The sequence below is a fragment of the Musca autumnalis genome, unplaced genomic scaffold, assembly GCF_047663935.1.
Source record: "Musca autumnalis isolate F117 unplaced genomic scaffold, ASM4766393v1 scaffold_3, whole genome shotgun sequence".
NCBI lineage: Eukaryota > Metazoa > Arthropoda > Insecta > Diptera > Muscidae > Musca > Musca autumnalis.
In genome coordinates, this window is record NW_027411866.1 from 63265352 (window position 1) to 63291127 (window position 25776).

Here is a 25776-nt window from a genome sequence, read left to right on the forward strand (position 1 = left end):
AACTGGTGCGAACCTGGCAGCAAAAACAGCTTTCATGGGCTGAGCCATTAACAACGGTCTTTGGGAGATTCGCGGGGTTTCCGTTGTTTTTCTTTTCGCTATTCTTATGCATAAAGTATACTCGAAACGAAGTCAACACGAACAATTCAAGCAATCACATTCATTTTTACGAAGCAGTAAGGTGTTTACCTTTTAATGCGTTAAATATGAATCAGCAATGTTTGTGTTTGACTTTCAACAGAATATTGATTATTACACTCTAACGCAAAAAGGAGAGTGGCGATGCGTACAAGTATCGTTTTATTTTGTGTCTACCGCAAATCACAAAATTTCCACCGGTTGCAGATCATCGTCATCATCCTTTTTGTTAGAAATTGTCATCAACTCGAGAGTTTGTGAATCAGACATATAAAACAATATAAACGCGCAGGCAACAATAAAATAAAACATTTATTATTTTACATTTGCTATTCCAATAAAATATTACAAAATAAATGATTTTTTGTATAATTTCTTGACAATAAAAAGCATTTTAATATTTACTACTTTATAGTTTGTACATAGCATACAAATGAACGACGAATTTTATGCTATATTTGGTTATTCCTTTTTGGTTGAACATTTCTTTTTTATATTATTAGCACTTTTAACATCACCATTGACAGATTTCTGGCTTTCCGAACTTTCCGAGACTTCACTGTCACTTGATCTTATGTCACCAGACATCTATGAAATAAATAAAGTAATAAATATGCATTTGGTGTATTGGAAATAATTGCTTACCAATCCCTTTTGTAGTGAATCTATTACAATTTTAAGTATCATATAGGTCCAAACAATATGCAGTAAAAGCAGCATAATGAGCAAACTATTGAAAATATAGTATGCTGGGAACATAGGAAGAATCCTCGGTGCCTCAATTGAAGAGCTAAAATTATATAATAAAATTAAAATATTATTTTAAGTCCATATGGAAGTCTAGAGCATTATAGATTTCGCAATTGACATATTGCAGGTGAGAGGCGAGAAAATGTAACATGGAATGAATAAGGTAATGAAATATTTGAATAACTTATGTAGAAGATTGAAGAGGATAAGGCACGGTCATGGTTTATACTTTAAAGGAAACACAAAACATTTATTGATTTCATTCATTTAAAGAATACAAATAAAGTAGAAGTATGTGATGTGAAAACAATATAATGTTAAATAGAATGCGCGCGTGCGCTACGACGTTTATGCAACAACTGACTGCACTTCTGCTCATCAGCATCCTCTTCTTCTTCTCTTCGTTGAAATCATTCGATTTTGCAGGGTTGCAAATTTTTGTACTCTAACAGTCGGTCATCCAATCAATCGTCCTCGATTGAAACGTCTTATTGAATTTCGTCTTCGCTATTTTCATCTTCGTTGTGTGATAGGATACAGCATCGTTTTAATTTATCGGATGCGTGCATTGATTTATAATGGCATGGTTTTCTGTTAGAGCCGGGTAAGTCTTCAATAAAATATCGATCGTTTTGAAGAACTTGCGTTATAATAAAAGGATCTTTGTATAGAGGTTCTAATTTTTTAGAATGCCCAGTCGCTGTATGTTCGTTTTTGATTAAAACTAGAACGCCTTAATTACATCATGTTGGTTTCGAATGTCGTAAAACATATCGTTGTTTTCGAGTTGTCGTTCTTCATCAAATGTTTCGCTGTTGTGTAACTCTAATACTATTTTATTTTCATGTATATCTCTCATCTTAAACATCTTAAAAAATCATGCAATATACACGTTAATTTTTGTTGGGTACCAGGGCACTGTAATGTTGAGGGAAATGAGATAGTTGATGAATTAGCAAGGAGAGGCTCCCAGTCCTCGGACCTTAGGGTGGAGGACTATGTTAAGCCACCGCTTTGCTTCTTCCTCAGTAAGCTCTAAGCAGAGAAAACCGTAAGAATTTGGCAAGACTTACCTGGGTGCAAGGTATCGCAGTCAATCTGGCCGGAAATTTCGGGGCGTAGAACTGTGCCCCTTCTCTCACTTCGCAAGTCAGAAATCAGAATCGCTATAGGGGTCATAATCGGCCACCGTATCGTAAGATCTATGACATGCAAGTGGAATAACAATAACATTGAGTATTGTAGCTTATGTGCGGATGAAGAGGAGACGGAGACAATCGAGCACCTCCTCTGTCGGTGTCGTAGACTGTCGGTCAAAAGACACAGGCTATATGGTGTATATGTGATTGAAGCCCTCTCTTACTTTTCCTCTCTCGACACTACAGCCCTGTAAGCACACTGCAGAAGCCTTAAGTGGCTATGGGGCGGGTCAATATAGATTATGAATAGTCTATGATTTTTTTTTTGCAATCAAGCCATCATCTACTTCTCTCCTGTTTCCCCACTTTCTCCTATCTAAATACAATCTACCACCTCCATCTCCATAGCGACAACTGTAATGCTCCCACGGGAGTTGCCAATCTTCTACTGGGCGCGTCTTCCCGGGTGGCGGATGGGAAGGGGGTTTCTGAGATATGCGGGGTCGGCAGCGCCCGAGGGAAACTGAAGGTGTTTACTGTCTCCACATATCTCAGAAACCCTGGGGGTTTGTTTCTCTTTCAAACCCCCCGTGGACCAAAATTGGATCGGGGTAGTTCCCTTAAATAAATCAACTAAGATGGGTAAAAGACGTAAAAGGAGTAAAGTTACGGTGCAGGGAGTTAATAACCCAGTACCGGCGGTAAGCGTTGGTGAGATCACAAGCCACGTACCGTCGAGATCAAGCGATTGTGATCCGGCTGTCTCAGGTGTGGATGCCTTGGCACCTACAGCCGTAACTGCTACAAGTGCAGAATATACAACCCGAAATATTGTTGACGGACCGGTTTTTCAAAAGGATAATGCTTTAGCCAAAACTGGTGTTAATCAGTCCACGGCTGACAGGACCGAAGTTTTGGTCGGGGACGACCTACATCTCAAAGTGATTGGGGATAGTCTGGAGAGACAGAGTAGGGAACTCCTTGACCAACTGGAGAGACTTGTTCCGACCATACCACCAGAGGACATGCTCAACAATCTCACCCTCACTGACGACGAACTGGACATTACGGTGATCCCAGCTGAGTCAACAAGAAGGTCTGATGACGACGTGTCCACTGACGGTGATGTGGTCGAAGAGGTTGTGAACCTGGGTTCGCAACCACAGACAAGTCGCAACCAGTCTGGTCCTGTATCGGCACCAGCCGATACTAAGCTTCGAAGGCAGATTGCCACGGAGTCAATGGATGTTGATGGAGAATCTAGAGATGATCCATCAACAGCCACTGACTCTAAGTCGATGACCATCGAGGGGGAATCAACGGAAGCTCCAACAATTGCCACTGACTCTGAGTCTCCGGCCTGCATTGGGGAATCCAAGGAAACCTCATCGACGGACACCGACGCAGTCGCAATTTCCGCCAAAGAGGCTTCAGATACGAGGCACTACAAACGTGCAGCTTCGTATCTGCGCAAGTTCGTGGGAAGGGACGCGAGCTCGCATACTAGGAGAGAGATCATGTTCATCAAGAGCAAGCTCAAGTACATGCGGAAATTCGAAAGAATCTATCCAAATGCACCCAGATGCGAGCTCCTCGTGGACAAAATCTTTCTCCCGAACCCTGCTTCAGCCAAAGACTCAGTAGAGACTGCGGCGACAAGCAAAAAGGTGGAGGTGAAGCCTGCTGCTTCTGACAGCAAGGTGGAACCTAAAGCTGTTCCGAAGCCGAACCCGAGCCAGAAGGGACTGGAAAAGGATAAGGGGCATAATCCGACTCCAAATGATTCTCGTAAGAGTAGTCAACTGGAGAAGGTGACTGTCCCAAATCCGGATCCTACCCCAACTGATGAGGGTAGAGCGGACGAACAGAAGGTGTCTAAGACCTGCGCAAGCCACTCGGGGGTAACGACGGGTGGATCGACTGGGACACCATCGACTTCGGAGAAGACGAACAAGTCCTCGCAGTCAAAGACTGTGAAGCGAGTTCGCTCTTCAGAAGGCCCACAGCCTTCGCCAAAGAAGACGATGATCTCTCAGACGGTCAACGCGGCGAACTTCTATGCTGGTGTCCTTGCTCACAAAGCCAAGGGAAGCAGCACCAGTACTGAGAAGGCGTCCACCTCCTCAGGAAAAGCTGTTACCAAGGCACGTGAGCGAGGACGTAGGAAACCCTACGCCAAAAACGGCCACGGTGGCAAACGATGACGAGCTCCTAGTTGCAATCATCGACCGAGCTGACCCCTTCGGGAAAATCAGCGAAAGTCACTGGTTGCTCTTCGAGACTCGGCTTCGTTTAGCCATTGTGTCCACTGAGGCGAACCAGGGTGACCGCCAGTTTGGTGGCGCCTTCCTTCACAAGGGAGTTAAAGTCATTAAATGTCTCAACAGGAGCTCGCAAGAGTACCTTAAGAAGACAGTTAATGGCTTTGATGAACTTTGGGAGGGGGCAAAAATTGCTGCGGTGTCTATAACGGAGATTCCGTCCAGGAAGGTATTCCCAGCATGGGTTCCCCCACCTACCGTGGATAAGGAACTTCTGCTGAGGATGCTGGAGCTCCAGAACCCAGGTCTCCTTACTAAGGACTGGACTGTAATGAGCCTCACTCCTTGTAAGGAGAATGGAGGGATGGACATCAAGATGGCGGTAGACTCCTCAGGAGAGGAGTACCTTAAGATTCGTGAGGGAAAACTGAACTCCGGTTCAGGATGGGTTCGGTTCCGACTGAGTCCACCTCGCGGAAATCAGTAGGAGTAGGCAGGCGGCAGGTGCTACGCATTTTGCAGATTTATCTGCATCATTGTAAAGCAGCTGCCGCCGAACTACTCCTGTCCCTCACGAACTCAGAGGTAGACATTGTTCTAGTCCAGGAACCTTATATATATATAAATAAGGTCTCTGGACTGAACAATGCCAACTTCGAGGTCTTCGCATCGTCCGAAGGGGACAAGGTGAGGACCTGTGTGGTAGGTAGGAAGAACCTCAATCTAATCTTTCTATCTAATTACAGTAATGGAGACATGTGCACGGTGCGACTGGAGAACGGCAGGGAGAAGGCCACTCTCCTGTCCTCAATCTACATGCCGTATGATGACCCTGATCCACCAAATCAGGGGGTACACAGGCTGCTGAAGGAGAACCTGGGCGTTTGTAACGTTATCCACCATTTTTACTGGGGCAGCAAAGACACAAACACTAGAGGTGAGTCGATTTTCAATTTTATATTATCTTACAATCTAAGAATATGTAATATAGGAAACGATCCCACCTTTAAAATTAGAGACAGGGAGGAGGTCATTGATCTAACCCTGTCTAATTTAGATGATTCTGTCGTCAGGAACTGGAGGGTATCCAACAAATGCTCCTTTTCGGATCATATGAGGATATACTTTGAAATCTCTTTCGACGGAGTCCGCCAAAATCCTTATAGGAACCCGAGAAGGACGGACTGGGGAAGGTTCACTGATCTGACGAACCATCAACTGACACTCCCCGGAAGGATAGAAACAGTTGCCGAGCTTAACAGTAAGGTGTCCAACCTAACAGAAATCCTTCTTCGCTGCCATAAGGATGCCTGTCCATTAACTTATCCTGGGAAGAAATCCCAACCGGTGTGGTGGAATAAGGATCTTGGCGAACTACGGAAAAACACCAAAAAGTTGTACAACAAGGCGCACTCGACGAAACTTGACAGTGACTGGGAATCGTATAAAGCGAGTTTCACCAAATACAAGAGTGAAATCAAGCGCGCCAAAAAGAAGTCATGGATTTGTTTCTGTGAGTCTGTAGAAGGGGTAAACGACGCTGCCAGATTCCGTAAGATACTCTCGAAGGACCCCAAATCCATCGGTAGTGTCAAAAAACCGGACGGCACGTGGACAGACTCAGGTCTTGAGACTCTAAAGCTTCTAGCTGAGACCCACTTCCCTGACTGCACGGATGCCAGTAACCTTCACATTGAATGTGACAACTTCCAAGTCCAAGAGTCAGTGGACGAGAGCCTCATTGATAAGGTTGTAAGCAGAAACAAAATAAAGTGGGCAGTAAGTACATTCAAACCCTATAAGTCACCTGGTCCAGATGGAGTAATTCCTGCGATGCTTCATTTTGCTGCACCGCGGATATACCAAATTCTGGAGGAGATCTTTAGGGCCTGTTTGTTTCTTTCCTGCGTACCAGATCTGTGGAAAGAGGTAAAGGTAACTTACATCCCCAAAGCGGGGAAAACCAGTCACTCTGCACCGAAAGACTACAGACCTATTAGTCTATCCTCCTTTCTCCTCAAGACACTCGAACGACTGATCGATCTGGAGATTAGGAGCTTTGTAGACACTGCCTCGCTGAGCGACTCGCAGCATGCCTACATGAAAGGTAAATCTGTCGAAACTGCTCTTCATGAGGTCGTGGGTTTCATTGAGAGAAATATGGAGAACTCAAACTTTACCTTGGCGGCTTTCCTGGATATAGAAGGAGCCTTTAACAACGTAAAACTTGAATCCATTCATCTCTCGCTTAGATCGGTCAACACCCCTGAAACCCTGATCTGCCGGATAAAGAGAATGCTGGAGAGCAGGATCATAAATTCCAGTATTGGGGAGTTGACAACAAGGAAGACAGTAACTAGAGGTACTCCCCAGGGAGGTGTACTCTCACCGCTGCTGTGGCTACTTGTGATAAACAATATTTTGGCGGAATTCGACAATCAGGGCATCAAGGTTGTCGCATACGCGGATGATGTAGTTTTACTAATAACTGGCAAATTCTTGTCCACTATTTCGGAGCTTATGCAAGGAGCCTTATCAAAGCTGTCTCGTTGGGCCACCACAAATGGCCTTGGTGTAAATCCAACGAAAACAGAACTGGTATTGGAAAGCGTAAGCTTGGCGACTTCATACCACCAACATTGGATGGAGTGCAGTTGCATCTATCTCCTGAGGCCAAATACCTAGGTACAATCCTGGATTCTCAACTGAGATGGAAAAGGAACGTCGAGGAACGGACGAAGAGAGGTATGATCGCACTCTATTCATGTAAGAATTCGATTGGGAAAAGTTGGGGTCTAAATCCAGCTATTATACACTGGTTGTATAATACTGTGGTGAGACCCATCCTATCCTACGGATGTCTTGTCTGGTGGCATGCGCTTCGACATAAATCGAACTCGGGCAGCATAGACAAGGTGCAAAGGGCAGCCTCGATCCTGATAACTGGAGCTTTTAGAAGTACACCACAAGCAGCTCTGAACGCGATGCTAAACCTCTTGCCCACGAGAATTAGCATCAAAGGTCAAGCAGCACGTAGTGCTCTAAGGCTACATGAATTGAATCGTTGGCGTGACAGCACCTATGGTCATGCATGCATTCTTCGAGAGCTAGGGCCAAACCTTGGCTTAAATCAGCAGGGGAAGTTCAGCGACTACTTATCACCAATCCATAGATTTGATGATTTTGAGGTCGTTATCCCTAGTAGAGATGACTGGATCCGTAGTAACCCTCCTCTGGACGGTCTGGCTTTCTATACAGACAGTTCCAAGATGGAAGAAGGTACCGGAGCTGGCGTCTACTGCGAAAAGCTTTGCCTCGAGTACTCTTATAGGTTGAACAGCGATTGTAGCGTTTTCCAAGCAGAAATCTTCGCGATCAAAATGGCCGCAGAGTTGATAAAAAGTCTGGATGCTGAAATCTTTGAAACGGTGACTATCTTCGTTGATAGTCAGCCGGCTCTTAAAGCCATCAAATCCCCCAATATCAAGTCTGAGGCCGTTCTTGAGTGTAGAACTGCCTTGGCGAACCTAACTAAAGCTGTCCGACTCTGCTGGGTACCGGGACACTGTGACATTGTGGGAAACGAGAAGGCAGATGAATTGGCAAGACACGGATCTCAATCAACAAGTCAAGCTATCACTGTTTCTTTTAAACCACCCATATGTCACGTTTTTCGGAAGGTGGAGACGTTCTTTGAAGAACAGGCCAAGGAACTATGGCATAATGAACCAAGGTGCAACGTGTCAAGGGCCATTTGGCCGAATCTTTCAACAAAGAGAACAACTTCGCTTTTAAGTTTGAGTAAGTCAGAAATCAGGGTATTGACGGGAGTCATTACCGGCCATTGCAACATCCGAGCTTTTATCGGCAAATGGCAGGATGATGGCGTGGACTATTGCAGGCTCTGTGAAGATGAGGAGGAAACGGAGACGATCGAGCATATTCTATGTCGTTGCCCGATGTTAACTCGAAAGCGGTATAGATTAACAGGAATACGCTTTCCTCCAAGCTTAACCTTCTACTCAAACATGGAACCAACAATCATAAACAACATCATCAAAAATCTGAAGTGGCTGGGACGGCGCGACCCATAAGCGTAACTACTTCTCTGACAGTTTTTTCCACCATCGCCAAATAAACCACCCTCTCTTTATTATTACATCTTCATTCTTTCTTATAAATAATTCATTTATTACTACTCTCCAAACCACACCCCCCTTTTTTCTTTATTCTTCTCTCTTTTCTCTTCTCTTTTCAGGTAATTCTGAACCTCCTTTTTTTTCTTTATGGATGATCACAATGGACCGAAAGGTCTCCGAGTGGCGTAGTCAATATACATATATATTGACTACACATCCCCAAACCTAACCTAACCTAATGCAGTAGCCCAGAATTCATCAATCTTCATCACGAAAACACCTCCTTCACATCGTCATCACATCTATAACACACCTATAACCATCACATCACATCCAATCTACAACGATCATCATCTACACATCTTCAACCACATCGTATTTACAACCATCGCCATATCCACAACCATCTGTCAATACCTCCATCACATCATCAACACTTCTGCTACCTACCACCTCCATCTCCATAGCGACTACTGTAATGTAATAGCCCAGAATCTATCAGTCATCGTAACGTCAACACCTCCTTCACATCTATATCCATATTTAGAACCGCATCTCATCTACAGATATCACCACCTACACATCTAAACCACATCTCATCTACAACCTTTACCATATACACAACCATCTGACAACATCACCATCACATCATCACCACATCTACAACCATCTGCACAAGTATTAATATATATTGCCCATCTTTAAGCATCGCCCATCGAAACATCTTCATCACCACCATAGCTACCAAAGAAAATATACACACACAACTTATCGTACCACCACCTACATCTGCAATTCAATAACACTGACCAGTGATCACATACAATTCATCACAACAACAATCATCTTTACTACTCATCTAATTTCAAATACTCAGGATGATCACAATGGACCATCACAGAAGCTGCGTATCCTAAACCAAACTTAACATATGGGTTTCGAGATCAAAAATATGTTATATGATTTTAACGGTTTGTTCGGATTTGAATGTTTGATTCGCAAGAATTCCCAGATTTTAGGGAATTACTCTGGTTATACATATATAGTATTTTTAGTTCATTTCCTTTTTGGAACGTCCCTCCAGGATCACTGATGCCATAATAATTTACTCCAGAAAAGGAAAAATTTTAATTGTTAGTTATTTGTTGAAAACAGTCAGTGTTATTCGGAGATACGAGTAGCCCAAAATCGACTTTTCGCAATGTATGCAAAATGTAGACTGAACTCCAATTATACATATCGTCACCATAAATGCCGGAAGACGTAACCCACAAAAATAAAACCTTACAGGAGAAGCAAAAAACGTTATAAAATGAAATCGGTGTTATAAAATATGGAAAATTTTAAGTATCGTGTTTTAAGACAGAGAAGAAATATATTTTTGGAAAAAAATTAATTGTTTTTCCAGAATGTTAGAAGCTGTGTTGGTTACGTCTTTTGGTATTGTATTTTTCTGAAATGCTAAAAGACGTAACCCACAATTTATTGAGTATACATTTGAAGAAACTAGTATAAATTAAAAATTATAAACAAATTAGAAATGGTTTATTGGCCTACGCGGTTAAGCGAACTTTAAACTAGCAATCTGACGGTGTTGGGTTCAATTTCCAGTCTTGACGTTTCAATTTCAATGGACCACAATTAGGTGAACTGTCTATTCCAACCATCACTATAATTACTTATAACTTCAATTGTATTAGACGATATTAAATCTGGAATATTATATTTATTGTTGTATTTAAGTCAATTTGTGTACAAAATATAGTTCATATAAATTAAGTGATATGTAACAGTTTAAATGTAACTTTTAATTGTCATAAGGAATGTTGTCATTAAAGTAATGACAATCACTTGGAATTAAGCGTTTTAAGTCTTGCAGGTGTTGAAATTTCTTTTTTATATTTCATCTGAGGAGGATCCACTGCCTCAAAATTTTCGGAACATCTCTATGGCAGAATCGGGTAGTCGTCTTTGATACCAGTTTTAAAAAAGATTATACTGCTAGGATCAAAAGCCAATGCTCGCAGTGACTGTAGGATCTGCTGTCTTTTTGTATAAGCAAACCAATACAGAAAAGTTGCGTTTTTCTCTGGACCTATTGATTACTACAATCAGTTGATGTCTATTAACCATGGGTTGGTTGACAAGACCATCTTTTGCAAACTTACAGCTTAATTGTATCCGTCTTTGAAGAATACATCTTTGTACTAGAACGACGTGATTTTTTAGCATATACACGTTTTCGTATCAACGCCTCAAATTTTGAATATTTCCGTGATTTTTGAAAAAAGCTACCATTCTTGAGATATCGTAACCTAAGAGTCAATTTACACATATGGAGAAATAAGCCGAGTAAGAGACAAAACTGTTAAAGTAACTACACCATGTGATAGGTATTTTCATAAGCTTTCATACGTTACCCATTTTGTAGTAATCGGTTCAGTAGAACCTGGTCTAACCCGGTTTTGAACCTGGACTTTCGGGTCAAATAACCGGTTAACCGAATCCGCCCCGTGGAAATTATACATTAACTCAATAAGCCCTCCCTCTGGCATTATAATTGCTGCAAAAATCAAAGAATACATTGTTTGTACTGCTTTTTAGTTTTGAAATAATGTGGGTTACGCCTTTTGTGTTCTATGAAAATTACAGTATGCTGTTACGTCTATTGGCATTTCTTGAATAGGATCGTTATTTTTAAACGTAGAAGCTTGAAGTTTTGCCAGAGCATGTATTTTAGCTTAGTATATCAGATTCCATAAAAAAAAAAACTAATTTCGATTTCCATGTCGGTTACGTCTTCCGGCATTTATGGTGACGATATACACATAATCTGTTATTCTAAGATAAAATCACTGTAGACATTTTTGATGTAACCTAGCGCAAACAAGTACAATTTTTGAATGTTATTATAATATACACAGATTAGCTGTTGTAATATGGTCATGACACGAGTAGTTACGCAAACCCTTTGATATCCATTGTATCGTATAGTAACGAAAAATCATTTAAGTGTATTGTCGAATAAAATAAAGTTGGTATCTGTTTTTAAAGAAATGGTTTTACCTGTAGATTATGCGGGGATAAAATCCAAGTCGTGTGATTATCCATACAACGGTAAAGACTGCAAAAATGATATCACATAGTCTTTGGTAGTTAGCGTACTTTGTCAACTTGGCAGCCTGAAATTTTAAAAGTTTGGTTAAAATGATATTTTTGAAAGATTACTTTTGTATAACCTTACTTCTAAGAAAATGTCAGCACAGTCATGAATAACCAAAACCAAGGATCCAACACGATGTAAATTGCAAATCCAACTTAATGACATCAAAAGTAACGTTACCATGTGATGAACAAACATTTGCCAAAAGTCTTTTCGTTTTACATCGAAAAATTGGGTTACCGTTAGGGACCAATAGAACGCCATTGAAATCATGTAATACCACCATATATCCCCTGAAACAGACTTAAAATTTTAAAATCAATAGTATGTGAATTATTTGCACTGCATCTTTATTTGGTATAAAAAGAAAACATTAAAGTGAATAAAGAACAAGTAATTGCTACGACAAAATATAATTGCTACGACAAAATTATAATTATTATCTATCAAAACTTAGTTGATCAGTTCGCGAATTTTTATAAAGCGAGACAAAAGTAAACTTTTATAGTATTACTTTATCATAAATTTTAATCATTTTTAAATTTGTTCTGATTTGTGGAATTTTCTATCACTTATAGTTAGTTTGTCATCAATCTCTTCGGCTGCACAGGCTTCAATTCAAACACACTTTAAAAGTTAAATCTAACCATGTTACATTCTCAAACAGACGTGTCAATTGTCCACCATACCGCCCCCCTAGATCCTTCAAAAAAGTTTTGAAAAATTATACTGGTATACAAAAGTTGAAAAAATTGCAGATGTTCTGATGTACTATTTTTTATTTTATAACGGCAAATGAGTGACTAATATTTTTCGATCTTTTTTTAAAGTGGTTAACCTAACCATTCGTTAACCACTTTTAAAAATATATAGCTTATGGTTATATCGTTATGGTATATAGTTATGGTGATTAAAGTGTAAAAACTCATAAAAACAGGAAAATGCTTTTCTCGAGCTCTAAGCTACTTAGAAGATACCAAACAGCATAATTTATTTCTTATTTTATATGTATTTAATTTATTATTTGCAAGTAAGCTTTCGAAAATTGGAAAAACCAATGAATTCGGTTGAAATGAAATGAATTTATTGTCCAATCGATGAAAACAGTTTACCAGTTCTTTGTAGTGGCTAAACAAGTAATCCTACAAAAAATTTTTAAAATCGGGTCAGATTTTAATATTAGCTATCCCAACAAAATTTTATGGAAGTGGTTCCATGAGATGCCATGATTTCACTGGATCTTTTGCATTGGTTCAAATGAAGTCGTGAAAGATCCGATCTTTTCATCAGCATTTGAACCCATTCGAAAGAAGTCGTGAAGCATCCGATCGTTTCATCAGCATTTGAACCAATTCAAAGGAAGTCGTGATAGATCCGATCTTTTCTTTAGCATTTGAACCCATCGATCCAATAGAGATGAATTTTGTGTTTTTATTTTTACACATGTATATATTCTTTTATTTATCTAAATATGTACGTTTAAAGCAATGTAAGATTTATTATGCTAGGAAGTCCCAATCATTGAGCTAAAAGTAGAGTCGGACTACACTCTTTGGTATTAGTCGTGTTCCCTTACGTGCCTGAGGTTACCAGTTTTTACCAGCAAAGAGTTTCCTTACTTTTAAAAGCATACAATTTCTATGAGAGCAGTTCGCCACTTTTACCATTTTTGCAACAATTACCATTTTTAAAGTAAAGGAACAGGCCAATTATAAAAGTTTCCTTGCCTGCTCTAGAGAACCCTGCTCAACAAGTCGATTTGTAGATCCCTACAAAACAACAAACATTTCCAAAACGTTGTAAAATAAAATTCACGAAGTAGTAATCTGCAGTTGGAGTGAATGTCGAAATCTGCACTGCACTGATGGGAAGTAAAATCCTTTTGTAAGATGAAGCAAAACCTGTTGCGGAGGAAGTAAACTCTGTTGCGTGCAGCGGCGGTGTTTAGACTGCAACAGCTGGGACGGCCGGAAGTCAAGTTTCTCACTTAAATTTACAACCTGTCGCTTGCCAAACACATCGTTCCCGAAGTCTGGAAAATGGGCCAGCTACTGAAGCCCGAAAAGGATGCCAGCAAAGGTGAATCTTACAAACCGATTTCGCTTTTGTCGCCCGTAGCAAGGACCCTTGTAGCTATAGTTCTTCCAGCATCAGAAATAACTTTCCAGTTGCCGATCAATAGCATAGGATCCGTAAGCAGCACAACAACTGCGCTGAAGGCCATCTCCATATTAGCAGAGGACTCACTCAGAGCAAGCCGTGCTCATAATCTAGAAAGAGAAGTCTAACGTTACAAGAGAGAACCTCTAGATCAACAAGCCTTTCAACCAGGTTTAAGTAGCATTCACACGAATGCAGTCGCAGATGCAGTAAACAGTTATCGTGTGAATGGGGTCCTTGGAGAACATCCACCATCTATCGCAGCTGAGAAGCGCCAGCTGTCAGGACAAACCAGAGTAGTTTTGGGTCAATACGCTCGGGATGGTGAAGCCGTCAAAATTCCTATAGGGCAAGTACTGATGACACCGTGGAAAACATCTGCCCAGCATACAGCACAGGCCCCTACGACACACTGCTCCTTTTCAATTGCCCTACCAATCCTGCTAAGAAACTTAAGTTTGCAGCTTTGTGGTTACAATAGCGAAATAGCCACATTCTTACGACTGATAGACCCAGAGTCAGATTAAGCAGAAAAATGAGAATACAAACATATTAACTGCTGTTACAACAACGAGAACAAACTGCAATAATAGATGTAAACTTTATGCTGATAAATAAATTATAGTTATTTCATTAATTCCTTTGAATTAATAAAATAAGAAAAGAAAATCATTTTTCAATACAGCATTTTCCATTTTCCGAACAAGACGTGAAAATTACATGCCAAAGGATTGGTATAGATGCCATGCCAAAGAATTGTTGAAGATGCCATTCCATCGAGTTAGTAAAGATGACATGCTTAGGATCTGAAAATGAATTGCATGTGTTGGGGGTCACGCTCTTGTAAAAAGAATGAGTGAAGATGCTGAAAAAATGACATTCCATTTCACTTGCACCCATTCTTGAATAGCATCTTTGGCATCGAACATTTTGCTGGGTATATAAAGGGTCCATGGAAGCTTTGAGGCCACAGTGGCACGTGTTAACATATTCCGATTGAGCTCAAACTTTGGCAATCTTAATTTTTAACAAAACTAAACATTTTAGGAGGATGCCGCATAAAAAAATCCGACACCGATTTTTTAAAACCACTATAGTATACATATTTTTGATCAGTAAAAAATTCTGAGTCGATATAGTAATGTCAGTCAGTCTGTCGAAATTAAAATCGGCCCAAATTATTATATCGGTCCAAACTTAGTTTAACTTCGAAGAGGGCAATATCGGTCCACCTTTTAATTATTTGTGATGTCAAAATGTGTTACATAGATATTTTTGTTTAGACATTGAAAACGGTTTTATTTAAGAAAGCATAGATGAAATTCTTTAAGGTATGTTTGGAAGATCAATGCCTCGTAGAAATATTATGATGTGCGAAGTATGGACCAGAGTTGTCATGCGAGCCATTTTAGCGAAAAGTTTCGAATGTTTATGGTGGAGGTACCTGAAGAAGTGGACCGATATGGCTCATCTTCGAACTTAAACTAAGTTTGGATAAAATATTACGAGGGACAAATTTTGGACCGAATCGGTTGATCTGTTCGAGAGTTATTGTGCGTCCAGAAAGCCAGACGAAAGGAGATAGCTAAAACGAATCCAAATTGTCTGAAACAGATTTCGTCCCAACATAATTGAGGCGCTCAGCGCCAAAACGGCCTAACCCACATGTCCACAAAAATCAAACAGACTATAAATTTTATTTTTTATTTATTTATTTAATTATTCTTGGTAATTTCAAAGTCCGAAGACCACATATAAGAAATTACAATCTACAATAAACAATGAAACAAAATATAGCATACAATTTTCTTATTATCAAAAATAGGGATATATGTAGATTAATATCCACGATAGCAATAAAAATAGGCAATGACTACCCAGCAAAATTAAATGGAAGTGATTCCATGTGAAATCATGATTTCACTGGTTCTTTTGCATGAGTGCGAAAGGAGTCGTGAAAGATCCCATCTTTTTCATCGAATTTTCATGAGTGCAATTGAAGTCGTGAAAGGTCCGATCTTTTTCATCGAATTTTCATGAGTGCAATCGAAGTCATGAAAGATCCGATCTTTTTCATCGAATTTTCATGAGTGCAATTGAAGTCGTGAAAGATCCGATCTTTGTCACAATATTATCATGAGTTCAAATAAATTGATAAGTAACCGCACAATAAATGATCAAATACTCATATACCCGAATAATTGTGTACTTGCAAAAGTAATTGTTTAAATGAAAATAAAAGTCAGATGAAAGTGGTCGATAGTGGCAAAATTTATATATTTTAATTAAAAATACAATGTAAATTGATATAAAACAAAAGAAATATATATTTTGTGTTTGGAAACCTGTTTCGTTTTGTGGATATTAAAAAGAAGTATGAAAAAGACCCGGTCTATAAACCACGAGCTTCCCCAGCCGACCAACACCGATATAGTAAAACATATCGAGCTGCAATTATTGGGTTGGTTGGGCCATGTTAACAGGATGGATAAAGATGCCACCGGCATATGAATACGAGCCATTTGACGTTATGCGACCCGAGGGAACAAAACTCCAATGGAAAGATCACGATATCACAAGCATGGCATGCAAAGTGAGAGAAGCAAAGTAGGAGATCGGTAAAATAAGTATAAAAGAGACCATAACGTGGTAACTATTACAGGATAAGCTTTTTCTTTTGAAATAAAATAACAGAATTCAAATTTATACTAGATTTCCCAAACGATGATCTTGGTTCAGAGATTGACACATAATTTATCGAATATTGGAAAAACGGAACCCCCAAGTTGAAAGAAGTATTTTGCAGCCATCGGAAGAGATAAATATGATATTGCAGATTAATATAATATATAATTTTGAAAATTACATACAAAATAAAGAAAAATAACATCTGGCGATACAAATCATCTGCGCATTGTGTTCTTATTAATTCAACAAATTACATAATTGTATTGCGAATTTTATTTCTGATTGGCAAAAATCCGGATCCAAAGCATTGGTGCAAGAAGCCATGACGATGAACTGGTGCAAGAAGCCATGACAATGAACTGGTGCAAGAAGCCATGACAATGAACCGGTGCAAGATGCTATGACAATGAACTGGTGCAAGATGCCGTGACAATGAACTGGTGCAAAATGCCATGACAATGAACTGGTGCAAAATGCCGTGACAATGAACTGGTGCAAAATGCCGTGACAATGAACTGGTGCAAAATGCCGTGACAATGAACAGGTGAAATCAGGTGTCACTCCCTTGTAAATTTCATCGGTGATTCACCTAAATTTGCACCTATGACAAGTCACTTGCACCTATGATTCAACTCATGATCTGTCATCGAACATTTTGCTGGGTAATAACACATCTATATTCCACTAACTGACAACTTGCCATTAATGAAATTAGCAGTTAAATAGACAAGACCAAAACAGCATCTGCCTTCCGACTAAAACAACTACTCGAAAATTCGAGCAGAAATAGAAATAACATAACGTTATAAAAATATACCCAGCAAAATTAAATGGAAGTGATTCCATGTGAAATCATGATTTCACTGGTTCTTTGGCATGAGTGCGAAAGGAGTCGTGAAAGATCCGATCTTTTTCATCGAATTTTCATGAGTGCAATTGAAGTCGTGAAAGGTCCGATCTTTTTCATCGAATTTTCATGAGTGCAATTGAAGTCGTGAAAGATCCGATCTTTTTCATCGAATTTTCATGAGTGAAATTGAATTGGTGAAAGATCCGATCTTTGTCATAATATTGTCATGAGTTCAAATAAATTGATAAGTAACCGCACAATAAATTATCAAATACTCATATACTCGAATAATTGTGTACTTGCAAAAGTAATTGTTAAAATGAAAATAAAAGTCAAATGAAAGTGGTATAGTGGCAAAATTTATATATTTTAATTAAAAATACAATGTAAATTGATATAAAACAAAAAAAAAATATATTTTGTGTTTGGAAACCTGTTTCGTTTTGTGGATATTAAAATGAAGTATGAAAAAGACCCGGTCTATAAACCACGAGCTTCCCCAGCCGACCAACACCGACATTGTAAATCATATCGAGCTGCAATTATTGGGTTGGTTGGGCCATGTTAACAGGATGGATAAAGATGCCACCGGCATATGAATACGAGCCATTTGACGTTATGCGACCCGAGGGAACAAAACTCCAATGGAAAGATCACGATATCACAAAACATGTCATGCAAAGTTAGAGAAGCAAAGTAGAAGATCGGTAAAATAAGTATAAAAGAGACCATAACATGGTAACTATTACGGGATAAGCTTTTTCTTTTGAAATAAAATAACAGAAATGACACATAATTTACCGAATATTGAAAAAACGGAACCTCCCAAGTTGAAAGAATTATCTTGCAGCCATCGGAAGAGATAAATATGATATTGCAGATTAATATAATATATAATTTTGAAAATTACATACAAAATAAAGAAAAATAATAACTGGCGATACAAATCATCTGCGCATTGTATTCTTATTAATTCAACAAATTACATAATTGTATTGCGAATTTTATTTCTGATTGGCGAAAATCCGGATCCAAAGCATTGGTGCAAGAAGCCATGACAACGAACTGGTGCAAGAAGCCAAGAAAATGAACTGGTGCAAGATGCTATGACAATGAAGTGGTGCAAGATGCTATGACAATGAACTGGTGCAAGATTCTATGACGATGAACTGGTGCAAGATGCTATGACAATGAACGTGTGCAAAATGCTATGACAACGAATTCGTGAAATCATGAGTCACTCCCTTGTAAATTTCATTGGTGATTCACCTAAATTTTCACCTATGACATGTCACTTGCAGCTATGATTCAACTCATGATTTGTCATCGAACATTTTCCTGGGATACTAAATATAATATCGTTGATATTAAACACGAAAAATAAAAAATATTAAAAGTTTACAATTAAAAGTGCATTAGCGTAAATTACTACTCAAAATTCAAAAAAAAAAAAAAAAAGGTAAGGTAAATCATATAATAAATTACAATGTAGAAAAATAAGTAAAATATAGTTACCCAGGAAAATGTTCGATGACAAATCATGAGTTGAATCATAGCTGCAAGTGACATGTCATAGGTGAAAATTTAGGTGAATCACCAATGAAATTTACAAGGGAGTGACTCATGATTTCACGAATTCGTTGTCATAGCATTTTGCACCAGTTCATTGTCATAGCATCTTGCACCAGTTCATCGTCATAGAATCTTGCACCAGTTCATTGTCATATCATCTTGCACCACTTCATTGTCATAGCATCTTGCACCAGTTCATTTTCTTGGCTTCTTGCACCAGTTCATTGTCATGGCTTCTTGCACCAATGCTTTGGATCCGGATTTTCGCCAATCAGAAATAAAATTCGCAATACAATTATGTAATTTGTTGAATTAATAAGAATACAATGCGCAGATGATTTGTATCGCCAGTTATTATTTTTCTTTATTTTGTATGTAATTTTCAAAATTATATATTATATTAATCTGCAATATCATATTTATCTCTTCCGATGGCTGCAAGATAATTCTTTCAACTTGGGAGGTTCCGTTTTTTCAATATTCGGTAAATTATGTGTCATTTCTGTTATTTTTTTTCAAAAGAAAAAGCTTATCCCGTAATAGTTACCATGTTATGGTCTCTTTTATACTTATTTTACCGATCTTCTACTTTGCTTCTCTAACTTTGCATGACATGTTTTGTGATATCGTGATCTTTCCATTGGAGTTTTGTTCCCTCGGGTCGCATAACGTCAAATGGCTCGTATTCATATGCCGGTGGCATCTTTATCCATCCTGTTAACATGGCCCAACCAACCCAATAATTGCAGCTCGATATGATTTACTATGTCGGTGTTGGTCGGCTGGGGAAGCTCGTGGTTTATAGACCGGGTCTTTTTCATACTTCATTTTAATATCCACAAAACGAAACAGGTTTCCAAACACAAAATATATTTTTCTTTTGTTTTATATCAATTTACATTGTATTTTTAATTAAAATATATAAATTTTGCCACTATACCACTTTCATTTGACTTTTATTTTCATTTTAACAATTACTTTTGCAAGTACACAATTATTCGAGTATATGAGTATTTGATAATTTATTGTGCGGTTACTTATCAATTTATTTGAACTCATGACAATATTATGACAAAGATCGGATCTTTCACCAATTCAATTTCACTCATGAAAATTCGATGAAAAAGATCGGATCTTTCACGACTTCAATTGCACTCATGAAAATTCGATGAAAAAGATCGGACCTTTCACGACTTCAATTGCACTCATGAAAATTCGATGAAAAAGAACGGATCTTTCACGACTCCTTTCGCACTCATGCCAAAGAACCAGTGAAATCATGATTTCACATGGAATCACTTCCATTTAATTTTGCTGGGTAATAAATACATGTATGGTAAAAGTAAGTTAAATATAATTTAATTGAATTATGCCTACTCAAATACCTGCCAATGGCAGAATCACAGCTATGCAATTAAATAGAGAATTATAAAAAAGTATATTAGGTATAAAGTAAATTACGTAGAATTTGCTAAAAATATGCAAAGAGCTTTCGACGATAAGCATTAGGTGACAGACGAAAGCGTCTAAAACCAAGTGGCAATGAATTAAATCTTCTAGCTACCCTGACAGAAAATGCATGCTCCAAAGGTGGTGCCAGCTTAGGAATTCTTAGTTGAGGGTTCCTAAACGACCTAGAGAATGTAAAATGCTGGAATAAAAATGAGGGGAATTGATGTCTAAAAACCTTATAAAAATGCAAAATACTTCGCCCAATTACAAAATCTTGAAATGGACAACCAACAAAATCGCAAACATAAGCAGTCACATGCTCACGAACATTGAGCGAATATACATAACGGAAGACACGATTCAATACCAATTGAATATTCTTAAAAACACCACCCAACGCCCCCGAATAGACTTCAATACAATACAATATCATAGCCATTATCAAAGAATGCGCTAGCTTTTTCCTAATCTCCCTGGAAAAAGAAAATTCAACACTATATAATTTCCTCAAAAGGAAATTGACTTTAGAAACAACAGAGTTAACCTGCATAACAAAACTTAGATCTTTGTCTATCCAAACACTTAAAATGGTCAACAAACTCAATGTCAATATTATTAATTCGAACATGAACGGACATATTAGACGTTGCTCCAAATTTAATAGCTTTTGTTTTAGTTTCACTAATAGATAACTTATTATGTTCCATCCAATGATTTAATAGAAGAATAGAATAGAAGTTCCATGATCAATAACTGCTTGTAAAACATACAAAAGGCTAGAACTACATTTCAACAATATCTGAATGTCATCAGCAAAAACATATGGTCTGCAATTAACTGAAGCAAGACTATCAAAAAGATCATTCGTGTACAATATAAACAATAATGGATCCAAGACTGAACCTTGGGGGACACCACTTAATACAGGCAACAAACTGGAATTACAACCATTAACCGAGACATACTGAAATCTTGAACACAAATAAGAAGACATCAGACCACAAGCACTAGGAGAAAATCCTATAATGAATTAAGTTTTTTAACGAGCAAGGTATGATCTAGACGATCAAAAGCTTTTACAACATCAAGTGACAGCAAAACACAACAATCACCATCACTAATTGCTTTCCTAACCGTATCAGTTAAGCCTAGTAACAAGGACGTAGAACTACGATTACGTCGAAATCCCATTTGACAATCATGAAGTTGGCCAGATATGGGAGCATGCTCCATAATCTGCAACTTAATGAGTCGCTCAACCATTTTTGATAATATGGGCATTAGTGAAATAGGCCTATATCATTGGCATTATCTTACCAATTTTCCACAAAGACGGAAAAGACGAAGTCAAAAATATACTATTAACTAAGTGCAAAACATGAACAGCAATGTACGGAAAAACAAGACGAAGAAATTTAAGAGTGAAACCATCGGAACCCACAGGCTTAGCTTTAATGGCAGAGAACGCCTCAATCAACTCATTACAAGTTATTGAGCGAAATCCAAAATCACCTTCCTCAAAAGCAAAACTATTATCTGAAGCTGGAGCTTGTGCAGAGGAAAACATGTTACTTAAAACATTTACATTCTCATCAATAACTTCATTATTGTTACCCAAACCATACTGATTTAAAACCGACCACAACTCTTTCCCATCTGTCCCCTTAAACATGCTGGGCTGCACTTTAGCCTTCATTTGACGTACCACTCTCTTAGCTTTATTTCTATGCCTACAGAAGATTCTCCAGTTATCAGTAGACGGATTTTCCAAATAGGCTCGCCAAGCAAGATCACGCAATGACAACCAATACTTAATGTTTGGCGAATCAAACCAATCATCTTTGCGAGAGAAAACATTCCGACATCTACGCACAGGACAAATGCTAATAATCTGACTCAAGTTACGATACAAAATAGACAATTGAAAATTAACATCATTGGAATTATACATGTCAGAGAAATCGCACATAAAAAAAGACTCTTGCAATGTTTCAGCATTTAAAACACTAAAATCAATAAACTCATAAAATTGCGGGGACACCCTATTGACCACACTTAAAGACATAAAAATAAATGAATGGTGCGAAACAACTGGACATTGGAACTGACTGGAAATATCTAACCAGAATCTTTTGAAATAACAATTCCATATTGCATTGATTGGGAGGCTATACCTATTTCCATAATTTTTGGTGCAGATTTGATCACCCTAAATGCCAAATAATAGCTTTCCAAAACTTCAGTGCCCTATCTCAATTTTTTGGGGATGATCAATTTTACCTAGAAAAATGGAAATTGGTGTTCGAAATTGGGGCGAACACTATATTTGTAGAAGTAAAGAAATTGATTTATATGCTGTTTTATTGATTTATTTTATCGCTTTTGAATGAAAAAATGGCTTACAGAAATATGGCCCCATGAAATAATACCCCAAATTGAAAATGAAAATAGGCCCCAAACAGGTATGTAGAAAACAACAACAAAGCTTTTGGGGGCCTATTTTCGTCTTTTTAGGACCTTTTTTCATGTTGGGGACAAATTGTCTTCACAACAAGTATATCGATAATTTGAAAATTAAATCGGGGTCTAAATAATATTGGGGTCTAATTGCATTTTTCGTTGGGGCCTTCTGTTTAACAGAAACAACAAATTGGGGTGAATTTTCGAAAGTTATTATTAAAAACGAAGAAAAATTAGGGTATAATTTCATAAATTTTATTAAGAACAAACAATAAAACACGGTGCCCAGACGTAAAACCCACCGACATAACTCCCAAAATGGGTTGGGAGTTTTGTCCGTGAAGCAAAGCGGACATAACTAAAAAGTCGGACTCCCAACGATTTTGTTCCTAATTTCAAAGTTTTTTTGCTTTTCGAAAATTTTCATTATTTTTTATTGATTAAAGAACTGTTATAAATTTTAGAGAATATGTTAGAATATAAACGGAATTGTACATTTGGGAAGGTTTAAGTGCCAAACAATATAGGGAGGTTTCCACAAAATCTTCTAGATTCCATAATATTATTTAAAAATGATATTATATCTGAATTTGTCAGTAGCAGTTCGGAGAAATTTTACCCGACTACGGTATTCGACGAAGACACAGTTTTATATTCGAGTATATTAATTACTTAATTTGAAAAAATGTGAAGTGAAAAAAATTTAAGTATTTGCATTTCTTTACAAAAACTCTGTATTTTTTCAATAGTAAAAATATTAATGAAAAAATCGCGCCATTTTTTAAAAAATATTTTTGCCTGTGGCGCTCTTCTGTTTTATAAGAGTATTTGCAATTTTTTAGAAAAACTTTGTAATTCCAAAATTGTGAAAATATTTTTCAAAAAATAATTTGGTTGCGGCGCTTTTCGTTTTTATAAAAGTATTTGCAATTTGTTGGAAAAACTTTGTATTTTCTAAAAATCGCGTGATTTTTCCAAAAATATTTTCACTATTTTAGAAAAAAAAATTTCGCCTGCGGTTCTTTTCGGGGTTTGCAATTGTTTAGAAAAACTTTGTATTCTCTAACACCGTAAACATATTTTTGTAAAAATCACTCGATTTTTTTTTTTCAAAAATATTTTCGCCTGCGGCTCTTTTTGTTTTTAAAACAATATTTGCATATGTTCCCAAAAACTTTGTACTTCCTAACAGCTATACCTAACTCTCAGCGGGACGTAAAAAAATTATTCAACAAGTGGTCAAACAAATTCGCCTGAAATTGTGGGTAATGATAACGGAAAGAAAACTATCTATTCCATATATTAGTTCATAATACTTCATGATGCACGTTTTTTACTTGTTTTTCACTATGTAAGTACCCAAATAAAGGGTTTAAAACTTTGTATGTAAAAACTATAAACATCACAAAAAAAAAAAAAACAAGAAGTTGCACCCCCCCCCCCCCCCATTTTTGATCCTGGCTACGCCCTTGCAATCTTAGTTAAACGCAAAAACGTAGTAGTTAGTACGTATTAAACGTATTACAAGTATTGGCTTGATTCCGGTCGTTGTGGACGTAATATAGTGTGGGATATTTGCTTTGTTTCAAGAATTGAATGGTCCGGGGTTGCCATTCCGACATTTCGACTGTATTTATTGTTTGTCGGAGCATCAGAAATGAATGGACTTAGCAGTAATGTGGTGTCCCTTAGTATATAGCGATCTTTGTTTGAAATGGGAACTATCCTTGTAGATCTATTTCAAAGGGGCCTGAGCGGGGAAATGTCATCCCTGCCATGTAAAATACGTATAAACTTGTCCATTCCTTGATAAATTTGTTAAATGGACCTAATACAAAACAAGTGACCATATTCCAATGTGTTTCCTTAAGTTAGTTTAACTAAAATTACGGTGACCAACCGTACTCTATTATAGAGGACAGTACTCTATTTTAGGTGTCCATACTCTATTTTTTCAACGTACTCTATTTGTCCTCTATTTTTGATTTGTTTTACAAATACATGTGAATACAAAGGTAATACAATGAAATCCGAGAAACCTTGGCAGACATTTAACCAAATATTGTCGCTAGACCATATGTCTACGGTGAAAATCGAGCCCCCGGATTTTGACTTGAAGTTTTTTTTCAAGGATTTTTGGATATTTTGGCATATAACAACCAAACCACTGAGATTTTCGATCCAACACAAAGACAACAATTGTAGCCAAGACAATAACAAAGAACTCTCTAGTACATAGCAAAAGCATTGGAACGCTCCTTCAGGTAGTTATGGCTTCGAGAAGGTACACATTTTTCGGAAAATATCGATAAACGACACTGTGCTACAAAATGGAACTCAAAGTCTGTGGGTGGAAAATTTCTTTTGGAGATGAAAGCCCTTGGTGAGTGTACTGAGAACCCAGAAGGAAGTTTTCACCATAGGTCAAGTTTCCGAGATATTGCGTGATTAATGGTTTAATTTTGGTCCCTTAATTTGTGATCAAATAGCTTTATATCTCTCTGAAGCTTTATTGTAGCTTCATTTTGACATTACATGTCTTCAGTCAAATCGAATGGTGAATCTTTTTGTAGACTATTTCATCCCTCTAACTCAATTCCTTGCATGTCCTTTTCGTCCTTTATTTTTTGAACCGTAGTAAAAGTACCACAAGGCGTGATTTTACAGCATCCAAATATTCCACAAAAATGTTGTTCAGAAGATTTTAGGTACGGTTCTCATTGATGACCAATCGATATTTCCCCGTTTTCATGGTCCTTTTTGACATTTACCCGGTTTTTGTTCAGAAAACTATGTTTTGTTTTATGTACAGTCTGTCGCAAAAGTTAGTATACACTGTTGAAACCAAAATGTATTAGAGATTAATATCACTTTAACTTATTGAAAACAACAAACAATTAGTTTTATTTGATAGACAAGAAGGTTGTCTTCTGTAATAACAATTAAAAGTGCGCAATATTTGCATACATTAGCAAATGTAGGGTTCGAATCCCAAAAAGACCAA

General features: G+C 37.8%; 1 protein-coding gene across 1 annotated transcript in view; it reads right to left on the reverse strand.

The window, feature by feature from the left end:
• Positions 1 to 432: 432 nt before the first annotated feature.
• The window catches only part of schlank (ceramide synthase schlank), a 157525-nt gene continuing 132181 nt past the window's right edge, over positions 433 to 25776 (reverse strand). The window contains exons 4-7 of the mRNA XM_073979201.1: positions 11672 to 11893; positions 11494 to 11609; positions 784 to 928; positions 433 to 726 (exon numbers count right to left, since the gene is read on the reverse strand). Of these exons, the coding sequence (XP_073835302.1) occupies positions 601 to 726; positions 784 to 928; positions 11494 to 11609; positions 11672 to 11893 (609 nt within the window). The 3' untranslated portion in view covers positions 433 to 600. The remainder of the gene's footprint in view (positions 727 to 783; positions 929 to 11493; positions 11610 to 11671; positions 11894 to 25776) is intronic.